General features: G+C 47.1%; 3 protein-coding genes across 3 annotated transcripts; 2 read left to right on the top strand and 1 right to left on the bottom strand.

Moving 5' to 3' along the window:
• The first annotated feature begins 748 nt into the window (after positions 1-748).
• On the top strand, positions 749-14,502 carry LOC117894959 (protein HEG homolog 1). The gene is made up of 4 exons (XM_034802289.1): positions 749-1,515; positions 13,315-13,571; positions 13,634-14,052; positions 14,112-14,502. Exons 1-4 carry the CDS (start codon positions 764-766, stop codon positions 14,241-14,243), a joined length of 1,560 nt encoding a protein of 519 aa, XP_034658180.1. The 5' UTR covers positions 749-763; the 3' UTR covers positions 14,244-14,502.
• On the top strand, positions 11,410-16,270 carry LOC117894964 (syntaxin-17). Its single transcript, XM_034802297.1, has 3 exons — positions 11,410-11,424; positions 15,009-15,338; positions 15,402-16,270. Exons 2-3 carry the CDS (start codon positions 15,023-15,025, stop codon positions 15,998-16,000), a joined length of 915 nt encoding a protein of 304 aa, XP_034658188.1. The 5' UTR covers positions 11,410-11,424; positions 15,009-15,022; the 3' UTR covers positions 16,001-16,270.
• A 12-nt stretch (positions 16,271-16,282) lies between these two features.
• LOC117894968 (protein LLP homolog) lies at positions 16,283-17,054 on the bottom strand. The gene is made up of 2 exons (XM_034802302.1): positions 16,769-17,054; positions 16,283-16,703 (listed from the first exon to the last, which is right to left on the bottom strand). The coding sequence occupies exons 1-2, from the start codon at positions 16,952-16,954 to the stop codon at positions 16,449-16,451; spliced, it is 441 nt and encodes a 146-aa protein (XP_034658193.1). The 5' UTR covers positions 16,955-17,054; the 3' UTR covers positions 16,283-16,448.
• Positions 17,055-20,165: the final 3,111 nt, after the last annotated feature.

Here is a 20,165-nt window from a genome sequence, read left to right as displayed (position 1 = left end):
CCTGGCTTCCGAGCAATTGCAATAATAATTGTTTTTTTGTTCATTTTGATGCTGACAAATGAGCGCCAGTTCCTCGGCCCCTGTTGAAATATTGAGAAATGTGAAAGAAAGTGCCAGAAAGTGCCAGAAAACAAAGCGAAGAAATCGATGCTGAGCTTCCGGCTTTGGTTTTTGTTTTGTTTGCGGGTTAAATGTTGAACTTGTGATTTATCAGCCAGAACCACATTAACCAGAACAAACAGAAACAAGAAAAAAAGATTCGCAATAATCAGAGTGTCAGCGTCGCCTTTGTCTCTGTCACGGAAAAGTTGCGTACTTCGGGAGTGGAAGAGGTTGAAAGTGTTGACCACTCGACCATGAACAGCGTTGGGGATCCAGCAGGAAGCAGGGGTGGACGCTGCTTCAATACTCTACAAAGTTCAAAGCGAAATGCTGACTCCTAGCTGCTCGAAAAGTGTATCAAAATTGCGAGCTGGCAGCTTGAATGCTGCGTAGCTGGAACATTTTCTGGTTAATACATTTATGCTACCTTTCAATTACGCGATGATGGACAGACAGAGACTCAGACACGTCGGCAGTGTGTAGAGACAAAGGAATCCATAATGAGTTCCAAGTGGATCCGTCTTCTTGCTTACATTAAATGCGTGCAAAATCGACTAGGAATCCGCAAAATGAAACAGAATGAAAGTGAAGGGATGGGAACTTGTTCAGCTACTTAATAAAGACATACCCGTTTGCCTCTTTGCAGTTGCAGCGCCCGAAGATGACGCACTCCAGTCCGACTTTAAGCTCCGCTTTGCTGCTCTGCTGCACAGTTATGCTGCTGGCCACAGCGGCATCAGGTATACAGAACAGAAACAACAGCAATCCCACCAACACCAGACTGCAGCCACATCGTGTGCATGGACATCGACAGCGGCACCATGGCAGTCCCTTGGTGGCGACTCAGCAGCGACAGTCCCGCCGTCTGCAGTTGGCCAACGCGGCCAAGGCGGAGGTGGAACTGCTGCCGGGTGTGACCATGCAGGAGGTCACCCGTCTGCGCCGCATTCATCCGCATAATCCCTACAACAAAGTACTAACGCGTCGACTGCATCAGCAGTCGGGTCGTCCCACCGAGTGGGACTACAACACGTACAACATCTACACGAATACCTTTGGCCCACCACCGCCCCCAGTGCCGCCATCGTTGCCGCACTCTGGCAAGGGCGAGGACAACACGCAGGATGTGGAGTTCATTGGCGTGCGAGAACGGGGACGTGGCTACAATTATGTGCCATCTGTGAGCAGCACCACTGCACCACCGCCGAGTCTCAATCGCCGCTCCGCCACTCCCGGACTGAGCAGCATTGGCACCATTCCGCCCTTGGTGCCCGCCAGACGGGGTTATGTCTACACGACGACGGCGCCCATGACAACCACGAGCACATCCACACCCGCTGTGACCACGGAGGATCCCTTCGAGACGAACACCATTGGACGCAACTATCCCACAGATCCCAAGGAGATGGAGAGGTGAGTTCAAGCAGTTTCCGTAGATTAAAAAAGAAGAGCAACCCACAAAGTCCAATCCATAGTTTGACCTTTCCCTTCATTGAGGGTTCATCTTCATTGAAGGTTTCCCCAGAAGAGTAATGCCTTTAGGGGCACACCCCTTTGGGGCATATGAGTCCAAAATGGAACTGAAGCTCTAGATGGAGATGCTGGTGCGATCTTTCAGCGGCATTGGTGCGGCGGGGCGTGTCCGATTGCATTTATCAGTGCCCGAGCCCCATCTCCGGTTCAAGGTTGCTGCAGTCATAAATAAATATGCCCAAAAGCCGGGGCCACAGCAGCAGCAGCTTTACCTTTGGCCCAAGATCTCAGCTTGGGTTGCGGCTTATCGCATTGAACATAAATTATTTAAATATTTTGACATGCCGCGAGATTTCAATGTCGATTCAACAGCAGCAGCAGCTGCTGCGCTTCGCTCTGCGCTTCGGTGCTAATTTGCGGCCCAGACCAAATGCCAAGCCATCGCCAACAACAACTGGCTGGAAATTAGCCCCAAGGCCAAGTGGCACCACAGTCAGAGACAGAGACAGAGCCCATCGACGATCACTTCACAAGCACTGCTGAGAGTCCAATTGTCGTGTGTCAATTGTGCAGCAAATCAATGAGGCGCGCACTTGAATTCCATATACCCAAAGCCCAGCAATGCCCACTCCATGCCCCTCATTCCATGCCCGTATCCGTGGCCGTAACAATTGCAATTGCAGCAGCTCCTTAAATGTACCAACTACTCTCGAACTCGTACTCGTACTCGTGGGCACTTTGTAGTGGCTGTCGTGTCGTGTCTTCGTCCGCGATCTGGCCAAGATTGTGTGTGCTGGCTGCTGCCTGCCCTGGCATTGACTTGTCGCCTTCATTGTGGCTGTCAGTCGCCTTTAAGGTAATGAACTTTAACGAGTTTTCAATTGCCAGTGCCCAGTGCTGTTGTTTTCTAATTGGAATTAATGTGCCACTACTTAAGGGCAAACCATCCAGCATCCAGCAGCCAGCATTCAGCAGTCCAGCAGCAGTCCAATTCCAGCGGAAACGCTGCGTATGCGCAATCTTCTGGGGCACTCTCTGTGGCAGGTTGCTGTTGTGGCTCTGTGGCGTTGCAAATTATGACACATTTTGATTTATGCGGCAGCTGCCAAAATGCTGCCACAAGGCAAATGCACAGCCTAGCATCATCATTCATATCCATGGGCTGCCTCGCTCGCGCGCCTTTACAGTGGTGCAAGATGTGGCCAGAAATATGAGCAACCAGCGCACCACTGCGCCACCACTCAGTGCATAATTTAATGAATGATTTTTGTGTAATTCCCATTGATATTCCCCACTTTTTATGCCCACTGTTGCCACTGCATGTAGGCGCTGCTGCCGTGCCTCTTTTTCTATTTATTTAAGCACTGCACGTGCAACAGCAAACGACTGTTGCAAGTGGCGCATTGCAACAGAGGCAGTCCAGTCCATATGGAAATGACTTCTCATGTAGATTGGCTTCAGCTTTGGCTCTGGCTTTAGCTTCTCGTTTCGTTTTGGTTATTCACACGCCGCCATCAGCAAAGAGATCTCTGCAACTGCTGCCACTCCCCCTCCTCTCAACTCTTTCCCTCCGCCACTGAAAGTCTAGACCTGGTTAATGGACAGAGCAACGATTCAATTGCCGCTGCTCCGACTGCAGTCCGGTGTTAATCAGCGTTATAGCCGCCGATTGCCGTATAAAAGTGAAGTTAACTCATTTCCCCCCCAACAGCACACAGTGGGGCAAAAGTTTACTTTTAATTGCCACTCTCAGAGGCATTTGCCACATCAATTTGCATACCTAAATATCCTCTGCCTTGGCTCCACTGTGACCGCCGTTTGGTCTTTCAGTTTTGGGCTTCTGTTTTTGAGGATTTCAATTGATGTCCGCACTGTGCATGTGGCAGACAATTTGTTGTTTTTGCCGCTGCTACTGGCAGTTGCATGCCACACTGACAATTGATTGATGTCTGCGGCACTCAATGATTGACTTTTGATTTGCGATTGCGGCGATTGCGACACCCAAACCGATCAACCGATCGAGGAGCGATCAAGCGATCTAAAACCGGAGTTAATGAATTAATTATACATTCCACATGGGTGTGGAGGAGCAGGAGGAGCTGGAGTGGAGGTGTTGATTCAGGCAGGGCATATGTGTGTGTGGGCGTGGCCAGCCAGCCAGCCAGCCAGCCAGCGCTTAAATGCCACTTGCACAGCCCAAAAACTAGCCAACTTTATCTTGCCAATAGTATCTGCAACCACCACAATAAAAATCGAAAACAAAGCAGGGCCTTGACTTCAATCGACAACACACAAAATACAAATAAAAGCCAATAGCCAATAGCCAACAACAATTGGCAAAATGTACAACAATAAAATGAGACAAGAGCCAAGGAGAGTTATGTGCACTTTAGCCACAACTCCGTGACCCTAACAAGAGGCAAGAGAACGCAGATGCAGACATGGACCCCGGACCCCGGACTCCGACTCCAACTCCGACTCAGACAGGGGCACAGACCACGCGGCTGCGCAGCTGGATGTGGTGCCCGGGTTTGTAGTCCGCCTGCAAATTGCTTGTCAACGATCGAACCTCGGCTTAGGCTCTGCGATAATTATGGGCTAGAGGGGGGGAGAAGGGGTGAGGCTCGAGTGACGAATGATTTGATATGCTGCGCTTGGAAAAACTGCACTTAGAACTGCGGCGGCTGGCTCAGTGCAGCCTGTGAAAATTCGTTAACATTTTGCACCGTGAAGCATTGTGCTCAATGGCAACGCCTACGCGTGCCTAACCGCACTCCCACTTGGAGTTTGAGTTGCAGCCAGGCAGAGCTCTAACCTGGTCTCTGGCTGCGTCTCAGTCTCTGCTGCGGCTTATCCAAGTCATGCCATCAGCTCCAGCAAGGGTAAACCTTGGCCCAGGCTTCTGCCTCTACGTTTAATGAGTTTTTCTTGGGATTTCGCTGGGAAAAACAACATCCACACATCCACGAGGCATGCAGGCATGTGGGAGTGCAACAGGCTAAGTCCGCTCTGGTACACGTGGCTCATCAAAAGTCAGCAGACAGAACACGGAACACGACATGGATATGACAATCAATTGAACAAATTGCCAGCCCGACAAATGCAACCACAAAATATTGTCTTTTATATCTCAATATTCGCTTTAATTAAGATGGATTTGGCTTGACAGATCTGAAAGCAGATTGAAAAACAGAGGGAAACCCTTTAATTGAAAGAAAAGTTTCAAGAGCTGTTGCTAAATGTATTTCCAATTTGTTGGCTCCCTTTTCCACCTTCATTAGTCATGGTCATTGTCACTGTAAATGGTTCGAGTGTGTTGCACCTTTTTTTGGGCTGTGCATTCGATATGCACACATGACAATTTATGGAGCACAGATTATATGGGTCACAGAGCGCTAGAGGAAATATTTGTTACCATTTCAGGGTGGAGTGTGGAGTGACATGTAAAATATGTACCCACAGTAGGTACATATGAAGGTGTATCACATTACCAAATCACAATTTTATTTACAATGTGTTCTATAACAAGGGCGTGTTATCAACCAATGTGTGCTGCAACCAGAGAAAAAATACATTGAGAGTGTTGTATTTGCATTTGAATTTAAATATTTAAGGCAATAAACTCGCTTAGGGAGTGGAAATTAAAAAAGGAAAGTATTTTCATTCACATTTTATCAATAATGAATGGAAATATTAGATGGCAAAATGTTTCATAAATAAATGAATAAGAAATATATTCATATTTCGATTAAAAATATATTTTTCACAGATTTAATTTAATTAAATATTCAAACAAGCATTTAAAGACATTTATTTTTAATTTTTATTTTGAATATATTTAACTTAAAACCCGAATATTTAATTGAAATCTGGCTGTTTCCCTTAATTCTGACCTTTTTCTCTGAGTGTTTACTTACTCGAACATTTTCTATAACTCTCCTAACTTTTCAAACAAAAAATTTTAGTTGCTGAAAGTGAAAATCTAAATTATATTTAAACAACAATTACGAACCCCTAAAACCTCAAATATTTATCAATCTATCTTGAATATCCCTGCCTATGTTGCGCTAACATAAACAATCATAAATATGAATGCACTAAATGAATATGTAAAGTAAAGTAAAGTAAAGTCCGATTCATGGTATAAATTTACGCGCATTGTTCGGTTCTCCGACTGGGCCTGTGCCTGGGCGTGTGTGCAATTAGTGAGTTTTTCACATAAACACAAGTAAGTCACTCAAAACATGAACTGGACAACGGACAACGGACAGGGGACAGTTTGGACAGTCGTTCCGTAGCGTCACAATGGAACTGCAGTCGCAGCAGCCGAAGAGGTGGGCAGCCGCTGCCGCTGCACCGTAATTTGCAAATCACGCAGCTTCGCATCTCAAGTTGAAAATTGGGTTAATGCAATGCTGAGGAGGGTGGAGGGGGGAGAGACAAGCAGACAGACAGACAGACAGACAGATTACATGTAAACCCGTTCGGGCAGACGGGGTCTGGCGGGGGGGCTGCACTGGGTGGCGCTGTCTCTGCATTGCTTTTGTCTTGCAGCCAGCCCCACTACAAAAGACAACAAAACTGTGTGAGTGCCGCCACACACGAGGCTGGAGAGCACGAGAGAGCACGAACCCCCGCCCCCCAAAAAGACCGTGCCATAACATGACGCACAAAATTCCAGCCATATAATGTGGCTACACTGCAAGAAAGTTAGAATCATAAATTCCATTTTAATGGCAAGGAAAATCAATTGAAGTTTATGGCATTTGCATGCATATTTCCCATTAATGTTGAGTGATTCATTCACTCGCATCCTCTGGGGTTCAATTAATAATTCTTTCAGCAAAAAGAGTTCATAGAATCCTCATATAAATCGAGAGTCTGGAGTTAGTCATGCTTTTAGATTGATTGAGATGTGTTCTGCAATCAAATTGCACTTCAAACAATTAAAGCTGCTGAAGAAATCTTTCACGAAAGTGTGGAATAAGTTGATGCCTCTTAGATGTTCATTTTCTTATGTAAAATATTCCCCCCAGTGTATAAGATAAGCGCACCAGGAGTACAGGCAACGAGACACGCCATTTGGCTTACTTAATTATGTTGCAATTGGATACCAAGTGGAGCCCAAACAGACACTGAAACTGGGATTGGGATTGGGTTCGGCTGTGGAATGGAATGAAACCAGCGTTGCACTTGCCTCTGCCTGGGCTTGTGCTTATTGCAGGGCGTGGGCAGACAGATTCATAGAAAAATATCTTCATTTATCTTCCACTTTTCGGCAGCAGCGGCAGCCCTGCCTGTCCCCACCTAAAACTCGAGCGCTTTCAAAAATTTCGTTACGGCCTTTTCACTCGTCGTTGCGCGATTTGGATCTCCCATTTCAGCATTACCATTAGCATTAGTAACAAAAGAAGTAGCAACAAAATCATAACAGCAACAACAACAGAGCATAGCCGACGAAGTGCGAGGTATGTTAATTTGATGAAAATTTGTTGTGTGTGCGTTTGCCCTTTTGGTTTTTGTTCAGTTCATCGGAAAAAGAGAAGCCACTGGAGGAGAGAAGGAAAGAAATAAAATGGAAATCGTGCACGCCTCTGTTGCATTTCTCTGCCTGCTCTTTCTACTCCCAAGAAGTGCAGGGAGAAAGGGTTAAAGAGAGGCTGGAAGGAGAACGAGGAGAGGGGGAGGCTGGGAGCCTCACGTTGCCCACTAATCGGATTTTCGGCCACGGCTCGACACGGCTGTTGTTTAAACAAGTTTCGGGCATTAATCATGATTTACACCAACCTTACAAACACACACAAAGCACACACACACACACAGCACACTCTCAATCACATTCACACTCCACAAGAGGCAAGAGGCAATGCAGCTCCAGGGCTCCTCCAGAAAGGGCCGCGCATTAGCAGAGGATCGAAGTCGAAGTCGGAGTTGGAGTCGGCGTCGCATTGACAGGCAAACTGTGGCGATTGGGGCGACTCAGAGATCGCTTATCGCGCAGATTATGTTGTATGGAAAATGCATGAGCCGGCCACTGAACCCTCAAAGCCGCATACAATAACGCTTTTGGGCCTGGGCCATAATATTGTATATAATCAGCTCGCATTACCACAAAATAGCGCTGCAGACATACACCCATCAGCATTTGCATCTCCATATCCAATCTGTAACTTCAACTGCTGCAGCAACTCCTCCTTAGTCTTAGACTCAGACTCTTTGGAGCGTCTGACACTTGCGGCAATTTTCTTTTCACTTTTTCGCAACAAAATTCTAGCAGCGTTGCGTCTTTTATTGCATAATCCCAGCCAAGCGAGAGAGAGAGCAAGACAAATTTACAGGCAAATTAGAACTGGCTCTGGCTCTGGCGGTTAGCCGTGACTGGCGGTTTTCTGGCACACACACAAAACGGTGGCATATTCGCTTTAGCAGGGAGTTGGTGCGGGTTTTAATGTAAGAGATTTTCATGGCAAATAATCCAACTGGAAACTCCATATGGAATCTCAATTGAAATCTTGTTTATTGTTTGTAAAACTCTATTCAGTTCATAGCTCAATCAAACTGCCAGCAAAGCAAGACAAAAAGCAAACAAAAACTAAGAGAAAAATCTCCATTGAATGGAAATCGCATTTAATTCATGCATAATTCAAACTAATGTGAGTAAAACTCATACTCTTGCCCATATATCAATGCACATCCATCCAAGTCCAAAACTGATTTAATGCTGACAAGTTCTTCAAAGACATTTTCTTGCTTAGGTTGAGGAAGAGATGTTGCTTCCGCAGTTGCAATCTGGCGTTCTGGCATTCTGGCATTCTTTCCCAGGGGTATATGCCAGCTCGGGGTATTTGTCCAGTCGCATATTGGATTTCCACTTGGGCAGACTGCCGCGCAGCTGAGTGCTGTAATAATTCTTTGCGTTGAAAATGAACAAAACTGAAAGCTGCACTTGCCGGGGCTCTGGACATGGACATGGACATGACTGAAATATTATTAGAAAAGAAAAAACTGCTGAGGCAGTGCGTCGTTGCCATCGTCTTCATCTTCATCTCCATGTTGGGGCGTTGCAGTTTTACGCCAAGTGAAAATCCAAATAAAGCTGGACCATGGGACCACGAGACCAGGAAGCAAGTCTAAAAATGTTCAACTCTCCTGCTCGTGGTGGTTGTTCTTCTTCCGGCAGCCGTCGTTGTCGTTGCCGTTGTCGTGGTTGTTCTTCTTGTCGTTGTTTGTTGTCGTCGTCGTCGTCCGAGTCGTGTTGCGGGGTAGTGGGTGGGTGGCTACAGTCGGGCTAATGATGCATTTGGCCAGGTCTGCCTCCGTCCCTGTCCCGTGGTATGGTCTGGAATTGCACATTCGTTTGCCTGGCCAATTTAAATTCTAATTTCATGTAGCAAATCAGATTAGCTGCCGGACCACAAATGGCCCAAACAGTTAGCCAACAGATACCCGCACTTTCGGATCAGGCCTTGGGCCTTAGGCCAGAGCCTCAGGCATTTTCACTCTGCCATCTCCTACTCCTGCTCCTCTTACTCCCCCCACTCTCCATCATCTCTGTGTATGACTGGGGACATAAAAATTCATTTTATGACTGTGGCAACAATATTTTTATGTTTTTCTTATAAATTTATTTCACATTTTCATTTGGAAACACGATAAGCCACCAACCACACAGGCGGCAGCGGGGTAGGCTTGCACTTTTCCTGGCATATTTTAGCCAGAGTCCGAGTCCGAGTCCGAGTCGGAGAGCCAAAGAGCTCGGGCACTAAAGCCGTTTACAGCCGTTAAGTGTCGCCAACTCTTTTTGTGGCTCTGGTTTTTTAACTGTTTGGCTTTTAACTGTTTTTTAAATGCATTCATTCACGTTGCAGTTGTAAAGATATTGACAAAATGCAAACTGGTTCCCAAATGACCCACCCCAAAGGCAGAAAAGAGGTTCAATAAAAATGATTTAAGCCAAATGGCAGACCCATTCAAAGACTCCACATCTAAGGTTGCATCTGACTTAAATCTGGCTAATTGGTTGGTTTGAACTCTCATCTCATCTGTGTCCGCAGAGAATCGCACACAAAAGGCAGTTTGAGTTTAAAGATTTAAATAAATCACTAAAGGCGCTCGTCCAAGGCTTCGGTTTCAGCACAATGGGCGGTGCAAGAGTAACTAGCGACAATTTATGGGCCGACTCGTATTTAAAGTATTAATTAAATTTAGTGAAGGGAAAATATTGTGGTTGTGGGATTGGGTTTATTAATATTTATCAATTTACAGGGCTTGAGTCAAGGATAGGAGTTGCTGGGAATTAATTTAATTTAAAGAAAGGAACTTTTTGTTGATCTTCTGGTTTTAATTCTGTGTCTCCATCAAAGTGTGACTCATTCCCCCCCTTTCACAGCATATAAACATGGCATTTTTTAATGTATTTTAAACTCTATCTGTGTATACACTAGCCGCATCCATTTATTAGCCCTGGTTGCATCCGACGCAGTCCATTAAGCCCACACACCCGCTCCGCTCCGCTCCGTTTCGATCCGTTTCGGTTTGGTCCGCTTTGGGTCACCTTTTGGCCTGCAGCCATCGGGCTGGCTCATCAATTTCTGCGTGCCATCCAATGAAAATAAATCGTAAATCAATAAACCGCACTCAAACTTTGGCCCCTACAGCCTCAGCTGGCCGCATCTTCCCTGAACACTTTTTCGGATTGTGGAGGCCGCACCAATATTTCGTTGCTTGCATATCTTGTAAAAGTTCAACAGTTTTTAATTTTTGATTAATTGGCCCTCGGACTGCATTTCATTTTGTGGCCTGGCTTGGGCTGGCTTCTCTTTTGGTGCGGAACGGTACTGAGAATTTTGATGGATGTTTTTATAATTTTATGGGTCCGTCAAGGGTTTCCCTGCCCCCATTGAGATCTCATCTCATTTCATCTTTCTCTGCAGAGATTTTTCCTCTGCCCTGAGTGCTCGAGGGGAGGTCAGCGAGTCCACAGGTGCTCGGTCCGAGGCCCTTAACAATTAAAAATTCAAATTTAATTTTAGCCTAAACGTTTCTAAACAAAGCAATGAAGCCATTCACACTGTCTGGCGCTGTCTGGCCCAGTGGGGGGGAGACTGTGTGGGGAAGATCTGCTTTCGACCCGCTCGCGGATGGAGATTTATGCAGGCAACGGAGTGGCCTGGATGTGGAAATGGAAATGGGGGAGCATGGGGAATGAGCATTTCATGTTGCACTTTGTTGGCACAGTTTCTTCGTAAGAAAAACTTCCGCATTTTGTTGCTTTTGCTGTTGCAGTTGCCGGTTCCCGTTCTTTTCATTGTTTCTGGCTCTTGCCCCATCCGCTCGCTGGTGTGGCGCCCTTTTGCTGCGCGAGCCGAGATCCGAGTATGCTGGCGCATAAATAACGTGAGAATTATGGTGCAGCGGAGGGGGGTAGAGGGGAAGCCTGGTAACAGTAACAGTAACAGGCTACAAGCCAAGTCAGCACATAAATATGCATGTGCAGCAATAAAGAAATTGTTAAATATCCCGCTCGCAGGACCCAACTGCCAACTGCCAACTGTGTGCCACTTTCGAGGCAGCCGCGCGTCGCGTTGCTCTTTTGTAAGGCACCAAATTTTGGCAACCAACAAATAAAAACAGAGGGAAAAAATGTGCAAAAATCTGCAACGGCTTGAGGGATGGGGGGGAGTTGCCACAACCAACGAAGCGGTTCGAGCGGTAGTCAAACAGTCCGCCAGTCGACCAGTCGTCAGGTCGTCGTCACTCAGTGGCGGCCACGTCACGCGCTTGCAATTGTTTTTGGCCCGCATTGCCAATTACGACACCATCAGCCGTGGCAGCAGCAGCAGCATGCAAGTCGCAGCCTGGCAATTTATGGATGCACCTCGCTTTTGGGCCAGTTTTGCCTTTTTTTGGCAACCCGAATCACAAAAAACCGCTTATTATCAACGCTCTTTCGGCTTTACAGCTTGCGGGCCAAAAGGTCTAAGGAGCATTGCCGGAACAGTGGAAATAACATTGGGGTTTGGGAAGCACTGTGAATCGTACGTGATTTGCAAAGAAAATGTTTTTGTTTGGGGTTTTTTTATACGCAAGATATCCCTGGATTTTGGAAACTATTTGACAATATTTGAAACAATAAATAAAACTTACATTTTCATCCATAACTCTCCATTTTTCCTTTCTGCTATCTTTTATCCGCTCGCCTGTTTACAGTTTTTAAGTCCGTTCCGCGCACACGCACAAATACACGTACAGAAATGGATCTGGAAAGAGCCATTTCAATAAGAGAATAGATTAGGAATGTTTTAAAGTAAGGTGGGTGTGGAACCCTACCATGATTCTAGCTTATTAAGATATAATATTAAACCAGAGGGAAATACATATTCCTAAAATTTAAATGTAGCGCCTTACACTATTGGAATAGCGGTCCTCGCTCCATTCTTTCTGCTTCCTTCTCTTCCCCTTTATGTCTATTACATTAACGAGTGAGAATGAGACAAAACTTCGCGCTCTCTTTTCATAATTTACACACACGCACACACACCCCAGCGAAAGATCACGTGACCAAGCGCACATTTTTTATATGAAAATAATTAATAAAACATAAACACACAATTAAACGCTTGTTACACTTCATTTGCCCTTATTTCCGTCGATTTTTCTCGGCCTTATGCCCTTTCTATGCCATTTTGTCGCGTGGTTAGCATTCGCAGTTCATCATTCTCTTTTCTGCACATACACAATAATTTTGGAATTTATTTCACAATAATTAACTTCTAAACTTCACTGCACAGTTGCGCGACAGTTTTTCTTTAGGATTTTTCACCATTTTCCCGCTTTTCAGGGCTTAAAACGCGGAGCTAACTTGGGAACGCACGGGTGAAAAAATGAAAATGGGAGAAGGAGAGCGCGACAGATGACGTACGTGACTTGTTGCTCTTTCCAATTCCATGCTCTCCTTCTAGTCTACTTCCTTATTGCTCGCAGATTCCATGCTCTCCTTCTGCTCCTCTTCCTAATTGCTTGCATATTGGAATTTGCGGTTCTTTTCGAGGGACAAGCAACTGTTGGCGGGAGAGAGGGGAAGTGGGAGGGTTAAAGTGCGTCGCCTTAGGTGCTCTCTCATTCCATGATCTCTTTTTGCTCTTCCTCCTTAAAGTGATTGCAGCGGGAGGTTGTGAGAGCTTTGTAAGACATATAGTTTTAGAAGCACTGAACAGTTGCATTTGGTAAAGGGAAATCTCTTTATTTCTGAGTTTCCACCTTTTCCACCAGTTTGAAAGGCTTTCCAACCTCGCTGGCCACCACTCCACTGTCTATTCCATGATTTGGAGCACTTTTGCTGCTGCTTCAAGTGCTGTTGGCCTCCACAAATGAAGCTGCGTGGCCAGTCATGGGTCCATGTCGTGTTTGTCATCGCAGATATTGACAGGGAGACACATTCGTATCGTGGCCAGCAAGTTGTCCGCTCCACTGGCAGCTGTACCTGGGGACACTTGTGACAATTGTCAAAGCGGAGGCGAGCCAGCCAGCCAGCTGGGCGCTGCTGGCCGCCAACCTGTTGGCCACTCTATTATTATGACAGTAATTGGCTGGTGTCTGGCACCGGCCATTCGGCTGGAAAAGTCAGTTTCACTTTTGCAGATGATCCGCTGATTTGGGTCAGGCCACGCTCCTCCCATGTCCCATGTCAACACCGAATCCAATTCACACCTTGCTCTGCTTTGCTCTGATTTCTTGCAGGCGACACATTTGCGTGCAGCAGCGGACAATCACGATGCCCGTCAAGACGACGGAGGTGTACACGCGCCCCACCTGGAAGCACGTCAGCACGCCCTGCCAGCCTCAGTCGTATTCGGGGCAGATGTGCACGCGGGTGCAGGTGGTCCACGAGCCGGCCTACCGGGACGTGATCAAGCACAAGACGGCCCAGCAGATGACCTACGACTGCTGTACGGGCTGGAGCCGGGATAATCCGCGTGCGGATGCGTGCATGAAACGTGAGTCTCCATCATCCATTACAAATCTTTCTTTATATCAAATCTCCTTGCTGCTTCCTCAGCTGTTTGCTCCACGCGCTGCCAGAATGGCGGCAACTGCACGGCTCCCCAGACCTGCTCCTGCCCGTCCGGCTATACGGGCCGCCACTGTGAGTTGGATGTGAACGAGTGCCAGGTGGACAAGCCGTGCGACCAGCAGTGTGTCAACACTCCCGGCTCCTACTTCTGCCGCTGCAGGCAGGGCTTTGTGCTGCAGGCGGACCAGCAGAGCTGCAAGAAGGTGTCCAGCCACGACGATGATGCCTTCGAGGCGCGAGATCTGGAGAATGACATCGATGAGATGGATCCCGAGGTGGCCACGCGGCTGCAGAAGATCGAACGCTCGCTGGCCAATGAGCGGGTGCACACGAACGAGCTGCAAAAGTCCCTCCAGGCCACATACAGCGTGGTGGACACGCTGCAGACGAGGCTGAGCACGCTGGTAGGTAAATGGCGGCCACGCGGTGTACTCTGATTGATCGTTCCTCTTCCCCTATATAGGAAAAGCAAGCCCAGGATGTGAGTCGCATGCAGACGAATCTGTACAAGACAGAGTCGCGCACCAACAAGCTGGAGGGGATGCTCAATCTGCTGATGAAGTGCCGGAACGGCCCCAATGCCAATTGTCCGTAGGAACAGTGGAGGGCACAAAGAACTGCATTTCTCAACGAAAAGAAACTAATTTAAATTAAATGTTTAGTTAATTTAATTGTCTATTTCTGTTCACCAACTTATGCGCCGCTCCTCCTGCTTGTAAGCCATTCCCGCAATGCGAGTGCCTGCCTCTGTAGTCTCTAGAAATCAGCCAGAACTTTAGTACTTAAGCGATGAAATGTGTCATAAGTGTAACAGTGTTTAGTTTTTGCATGTATCTGTATATAATTTTAATGTATATGAGAGAAATTCATTGCACAAATAAATGCATTTTCCCAAAAAGTTCAAGATTATTTTGCTTTTGCCGCTTTACCGTTTTAAAAACAGCTGTGCGAGTGAAAATACCACGCGTTAGCAGATTTCTCAAGTGCCAGTTATCGCACAAGACTATCGATGGCACAAAGTGTGTTAGCATGCCATATCGATATGTTCGTATAAATAAATGTATATATGTCCGTACAATGGAAAACAATAGAATTATTTTATCAGCGCTTGACTGGGACGCGGCCCGCATAAACCTAACATTAGAAGATTGACATTAAAGACAGACTTGGAAACTGCAGACAACCCACAGCGCAGCGCAAGGTGACGTCAGAAGGAAAACGATTGGAAACTGCGCAGCGCCAAAAAAAGCATAAAGGAAAGTCGCTTGGACCTACGACACGGACAAGGGCACGGGTGCTGGGAGTGCCACACAGCAGTGCAGTTTTCACTTTTCAAATTTGCAGCAGGTACAAAGTGCAGCAGCAACAACAACAATGACGGGCGACCAGAAGCTGCCACTGAAGCAGGCCGAGGTGTCGGTGCAGCGTTTCCAAGACACAGCCGTGCCCCACCACCTCGGACTGCTGCAGAATCATCGCAGCAACATCGAGAAGAGCCTGGCGCTGGGCGACTGGCAGAAGATCAAGCGCGAGGAGCTCAATGCCATGCGAGTCATTAAACAAATCAAAAATCTGCTACTCGAAATGGATGCGCTGCGGGAGAAGGTGCGCGAGGAGGACCTGGAACGCTTTGACGAGCTGATGCGTCCGGGCAAGGAGAAGGCCTTTGCGGGCATGAAGTACTTTGCGGGTAGGTGGAGCGGCTGTCCAACCTTCTGGTTGAGTTTTCATTTGGTTTTTTGTGGCTTTGCAGAACTACAACTCAAATCTCCCACCTCAACGCTGGGCTCGCAGTACGACGAGCAGCAGGACAATCAGCTGCAGCAGGCGGACATTGGCAATTTACAGGCCCACCAGCACATGCCACAGCTGCAGGTCAACTTCCAGCTGGAGGAGCATCAACTGTCGCAGCGGCAGGCCTGCCTCGATCAAATGGAGAATCTGCAGCGAGAAATCTCCGATCTGCACGGCATGTTCCACGGCATGCGGCAGCTAACTGCAGTGCAGTCTGTCGCAGTCCAGAACATAGCCGACAACGCGGAGGAGGCGCTGGAGAATGTGCAGGCGGGCGAGCGTTCGCTGCGCTCTGCGCTGACCTACAAGAAGGCCATGTACCCCGTGATGGGCGCGCTCCTAGGCACCTGTGTGGGCGGACCCATTGGCATGGTGGCGGGCCTCAAGGCGGGCGGCCTCGCTGCCGTTGGCTGCGGCATACTCGGCTTCACGGGCGGCTCTGTGCTGAAGGCAAATCCGAATGTGATGCACGGCAACATTGAGGAGCAGCAGCCAGAAACAACGGCGACAGATGACGAGGCTGCAGAGAGATTGGAACTAAAGGAGAAGCCCGAATGACCTAGGACCATGTCCACGGCTGTGGCCACCACGCACATGTGGTCTGCCAATACACGGCGCCTGGAGTCAGCCACCAGCGGTGTCATGAGCAGCGTGCGCAGCTACTGTACGCTGCAGTGACTCCTGAATGATCCTCCTTTTATTAGTTGAATTTCCATTTTTTGTGATCGCTTTTTGTGCAATGTGTGACGGCAGCTGTCCCTTCCCTCACCCTCCATGTCCTAGGTTTAAGCGTTGTTTGTTCATCCGTAATGTTAGTCGATGTGTCTCGTAACCCAAATCTAGTTTTAAGGCTTTAATATGCAATATAAACTCTTATCTATAACATAAACAAGTCCACTGGCTGGCTGGTTGGCTGCTTTGTAGTGCTACAAATTCCATCCACACTCCGAGACCTGAACTTACTCTAACTATGGGTACCGTTCCCTACCCCCTAGTGGCATTCTCCTTAGAGCGGCACATTGACCGTGGTCCAGGCCTGCTTGAAGTTCTTTGTCTGAGAATGTTGCTTCTTGCGTAGACGCTTGGCAGTCTTCTTCTTCTTGAACCAGGCCGGATAATTGCCATACTGGTCCTTGAGTGTCTTGCTGTTGAACACATGCTCCACGCCAGTCTTGTCGTTGGTCACCTTCACCTTCTGGCCCTTCTCCAGGCTCTCCTGATGCTCGTAGATCAGCTCCTGCTGCTCCCTGGTCTTGGCATCCTGCACAGAAAATGTTGCTTGGTGTTAGCACATCCACTGCTTAGCACACCCACTGTTCGGCTTACCCGCTTGATCTCTTTGGCTGTCTTTACGTCCACCACATCGGCAATGTCTTTCATGATCTCATTGCCTTCGGCATCCAGCAGGCCCAGCGTCTTCTTCAGACGAATCAGCTCCTTGGCGTCGTAGCGCGCCTTCTTTATTTTGTTCATTTCATCGCGACGCTTGCGGGAGCGATTTTGTCTGCCCATTTTGGCTGCAAATTCAATCTACAGCACGGGAAAATGTATGCGAAAAGAAATTGCGTTGCCGAAAAAAAGTAAACACGTGCGCCGTTCCACAGGTCGTGTTATATCGATATATCGTTTGGGTTGCGGTATTAATTTGGTCACACTGCTGGGGCTTGGTTTTGGTATTTTAATTTAAGGTTGCATGCGCAGGCAGTATCGAATGGGGTGTTCTTTATGGTTGCTAAAAAAAGCTATCGATTTTTGAATATTTAAATTTAGCTGGTAGAACATGAATTATGGCAGTTAATACGGAATAAATAACATCTTGCAGATAATATTCTTAAATATTTTGCAACAGATATATTTAAATGAATAGTGACTGAAGTAATTTCAATATGTACACAAGTTTGTGGCACATGCAACCCTCAAGTTTCTTCAAGTTTCCCCTTCTTAATTACTTTTTCGCTCTCTTTGTGGTCTGGCCTGCTCTCTGACACTTGAAATCGCTGTGCGCTCTGCTCTCACAATATGATTTTTGTATACAAACAAAAGTCAGCTGCTGGACAGAGAGCCCAAGAGAGCCAGAGAGCAAAAATACCAAAGAAAAAAATGTTGGCTGGTTTGGGATCCAAACGAATAAGGAATGCTCTTTGTTGCTGTGGTTAGAAATATACATAAATAAATATAATAATTTAGAACGATTTTTAAGTTGTTTTACTTTCATTATTCCCCAACTTTTCCGACCAACAATCTGACGCCTCAACCTTTCTTTGCTACCTCAAGGTAGAGCATCGTGTTGGACCTCCTCTCCTGCACACACTGCACATGCGCAGCAGTTGAAATCGTTTTCTGTGTCGTAGCTCAGCTGGTAAGGCGACCAATACCAGTGCAGTGGCAAGCAGGCAGCCAGTTTTTGGGCCCATCCACCAGCCATCAACCATCATTCGCTCGCCAAAAGTCGTACGACACGGAGTTGCTGCCACTCAGTCAGTTGTCTCTCTCTCTCTCTCAACCCCACAACAAAACGGAAACAATCAGAAAATATACAACAACAAAAAAACATTTAAAATTGTGGAACGTATTTTGCGCTGCAAAATTAATTTGCTAAGAATTTCCGGGTGTGTGGCACTGACGAAGAAGGACTCCCTCTCTCGCCCTGCAACAATCGATCGATCAATAAAACTCCTCCAAGCAGCAAGTAAGTGCAACATTTTTAACCCCCAAAAAGCTAGAGGCGGGGGAAGTAACTTGAAGCAGTAAATCTTGTGTAGTTATTTATGCATGTATTTGTGTGTATGTACACATAATCTACATATTTACTACGTTTATGTAAAGTTTGCTTTTAGCTGCATTTACATACATGGGGTAGATACGCGTACAAAGTGCAGCCAAGCGATGCATACACAAAATGCACAAACAAAAGCAACAAAAAAACAACACAGAATCTGATTGCATCCAAAGAGTTCACACTTTTGTGTCTGCGAGTGTTGTCTGCCTGTGTGTGTACACTCCTCAGACTGTGGCCCAAAGTTCTTTGCAGCACTCCCCAAATGCAAGATTCAAGTTTCCAACCATCTAAGGAGCCATAAATTTGACTTGCATCACGTTTTTAGCATTTGTTTTGGCGATCGTTATCAGCCTCCTCCAACCCGTTGTGGCGATCGTTTAGCTTCAGCTTTGATTGTTTTCTGTGTGTTGCTCGCTCCTGTTCATGCTTTGGCAGTCGCTGATGACAAGTGCAATGAGTGTTTCGCCGATTAACATCTTAATTAGCCTTGCAGCATTTATTTCCTCAACTAAACACGAGAGTGTGTGCGGGCAGAGTGGTGCACTTTCAATGGCCAAAATTAGTTGTGGGGTTGGCTGTGTGCCAGGTCGGGCATCCACTTACAGAGGCCACAACACAAAAAAGAAGGCCCAAAACCCAAGTGAATCATCCAGGCAAAATGTGCACAGAGAGAGAGAGAGAACAGGTCTTTGCCTTGCAGTTGCCATTGTCCATTGTCCAAATGGAGTTTGGGGGGAACACAGAGGAGTGGAGGGTTGGGCAGTGGTGCTGCAGAAGTAGTACGGAATGATAAATCAAGTCTGGCCAGTTGCTTGTCTGTGGTAACGAAAGAAAAATTGAAAAACAAAAGGAAACGCAAACGAAACAACAAAACGAAACTCCAAGAGCAAAACAGCTGATGCTGCCTGCCTGCCTGCTGCCTGCCTGCTCGGACTGACTGCCGTTTGTATCTGTGTATCTGCCAGATACATTTCGCTTTGCACTCTGCAAGATCACGACCAACGAATCTGGCCACTTTAATTGGCCAAAAAGGGTAGACAACAAATCCGACTAGGAGCCATGTCAATTTCCTTTGTGTGCTATTTTTGAACTGGTCTCGGACTTATAAGGAGCGGATCCAGATCCAGCTTTAAGATGCTTTTCAGGCTTTTGCTGCAGTGGCATGGAAATGAAAACAATTAAGTCATCGTTAGGCGGCATTAGTGGCTTTAATTAGTGCTGGCAACTACTGACGCGGCAGTTTTTATAGGCAGCCCTCTAGGGTTCCCTCTCGCTAGGGTTTCAGGGTCTCTCGGGACTGCACATCAGGTAGCTGCCAGCACACAGCTGGCGACGCGCTAATCCCAAAATGGCACGCATTGAGGGAGAGAGATAATGCTCTGCCCCCGTCCCGTTCCGACTATAATTAGAAAGTTAGTCAAGCGACTTTCAGCCAACTGTAATTATGCCTGTCTACTGTTTGTGTGCACGATAAAAGGAAACCCAAACAAAGAACACTTGATCGATCGTGTTTTGGTTTTGGTGTTGGGTTCCAGTTACGGTCTCTCTGCCAGACAGGTCCTTTCTTGTCGCGCCTGATTTATGGCACTGCCAGAGACACGAAGAAAGTGTGTTGTGGCTCAAACCTGTTTGCCATTTGGGCAGGATACCAAGAGGACACACAAAAGTCAAGTTCAAGGCACACACTCATACGCGCGGGGCATTAAGTTATGCAACTTTTTGGCTGTTGCTTTTGTTGCTGTTTGTTGACTGCGCATCAAATGTCAAAAATTATGTCATAATTCGGGCTGAAAAAAGCAAAACGCAGCTGCAAGAGGGATTGGGATTCCAGTGGTGGGTTGCTGCTTGGTTGGTGGTTGCCTCGTACCCCAGGTAGGCCCAGTAACTGCAAACACAGACTGCGCAGTACCCCCCCGCCAGTGCCCCCTGGCCATACGCTCTCCC

The sequence above is a fragment of the Drosophila subobscura genome, chromosome J (genome assembly GCF_008121235.1).
Source record: "Drosophila subobscura isolate 14011-0131.10 chromosome J, UCBerk_Dsub_1.0, whole genome shotgun sequence".
NCBI lineage: Eukaryota > Metazoa > Arthropoda > Insecta > Diptera > Drosophilidae > Drosophila > Drosophila subobscura.
The sequence above is the reverse complement of the archived record's forward strand: the minus strand, read 5'-3'. Positions and strand labels throughout refer to the sequence as shown.

Bases quoted from the DNA above. Each gene is read 5' to 3' on its own strand.
- LOC117894959 (XM_034802289.1), top strand. From the start codon at position 764: ATGACGCACTCCAGTCCGACTTTAAGCTCCGCTTTGCTGCTCTGCTGC. The intron at 1,516-13,314 runs GTGAGTTCAAGC...GATTTCTTGCAG, and splicing joins GATCCCAAGGAGATGGAGAG to GCGACACATTTGCGTGCAGC. The intron at 13,572-13,633 runs GTGAGTCTCCAT...CTGCTTCCTCAG, and splicing joins TGCGGATGCGTGCATGAAAC to CTGTTTGCTCCACGCGCTGC.
- LOC117894964 (XM_034802297.1), top strand. From the start codon at position 15,023: ATGACGGGCGACCAGAAGCTGCCACTGAAGCAGGCCGAGGTGTCGGTG. The intron at 15,339-15,401 runs GTAGGTGGAGCG...GTGGCTTTGCAG, and splicing joins GGGCATGAAGTACTTTGCGG to AACTACAACTCAAATCTCCC.
- LOC117894968 (XM_034802302.1), bottom strand. From the start codon at position 16,954: ATGGGCAGACAAAATCGCTCCCGCAAGCGTCGCGATGAAATGAACAAA. The intron at 16,704-16,768 runs GTAAGCCGAACA...TTTTCTGTGCAG, and splicing joins CAGCCAAAGAGATCAAGCGG to GATGCCAAGACCAGGGAGCA.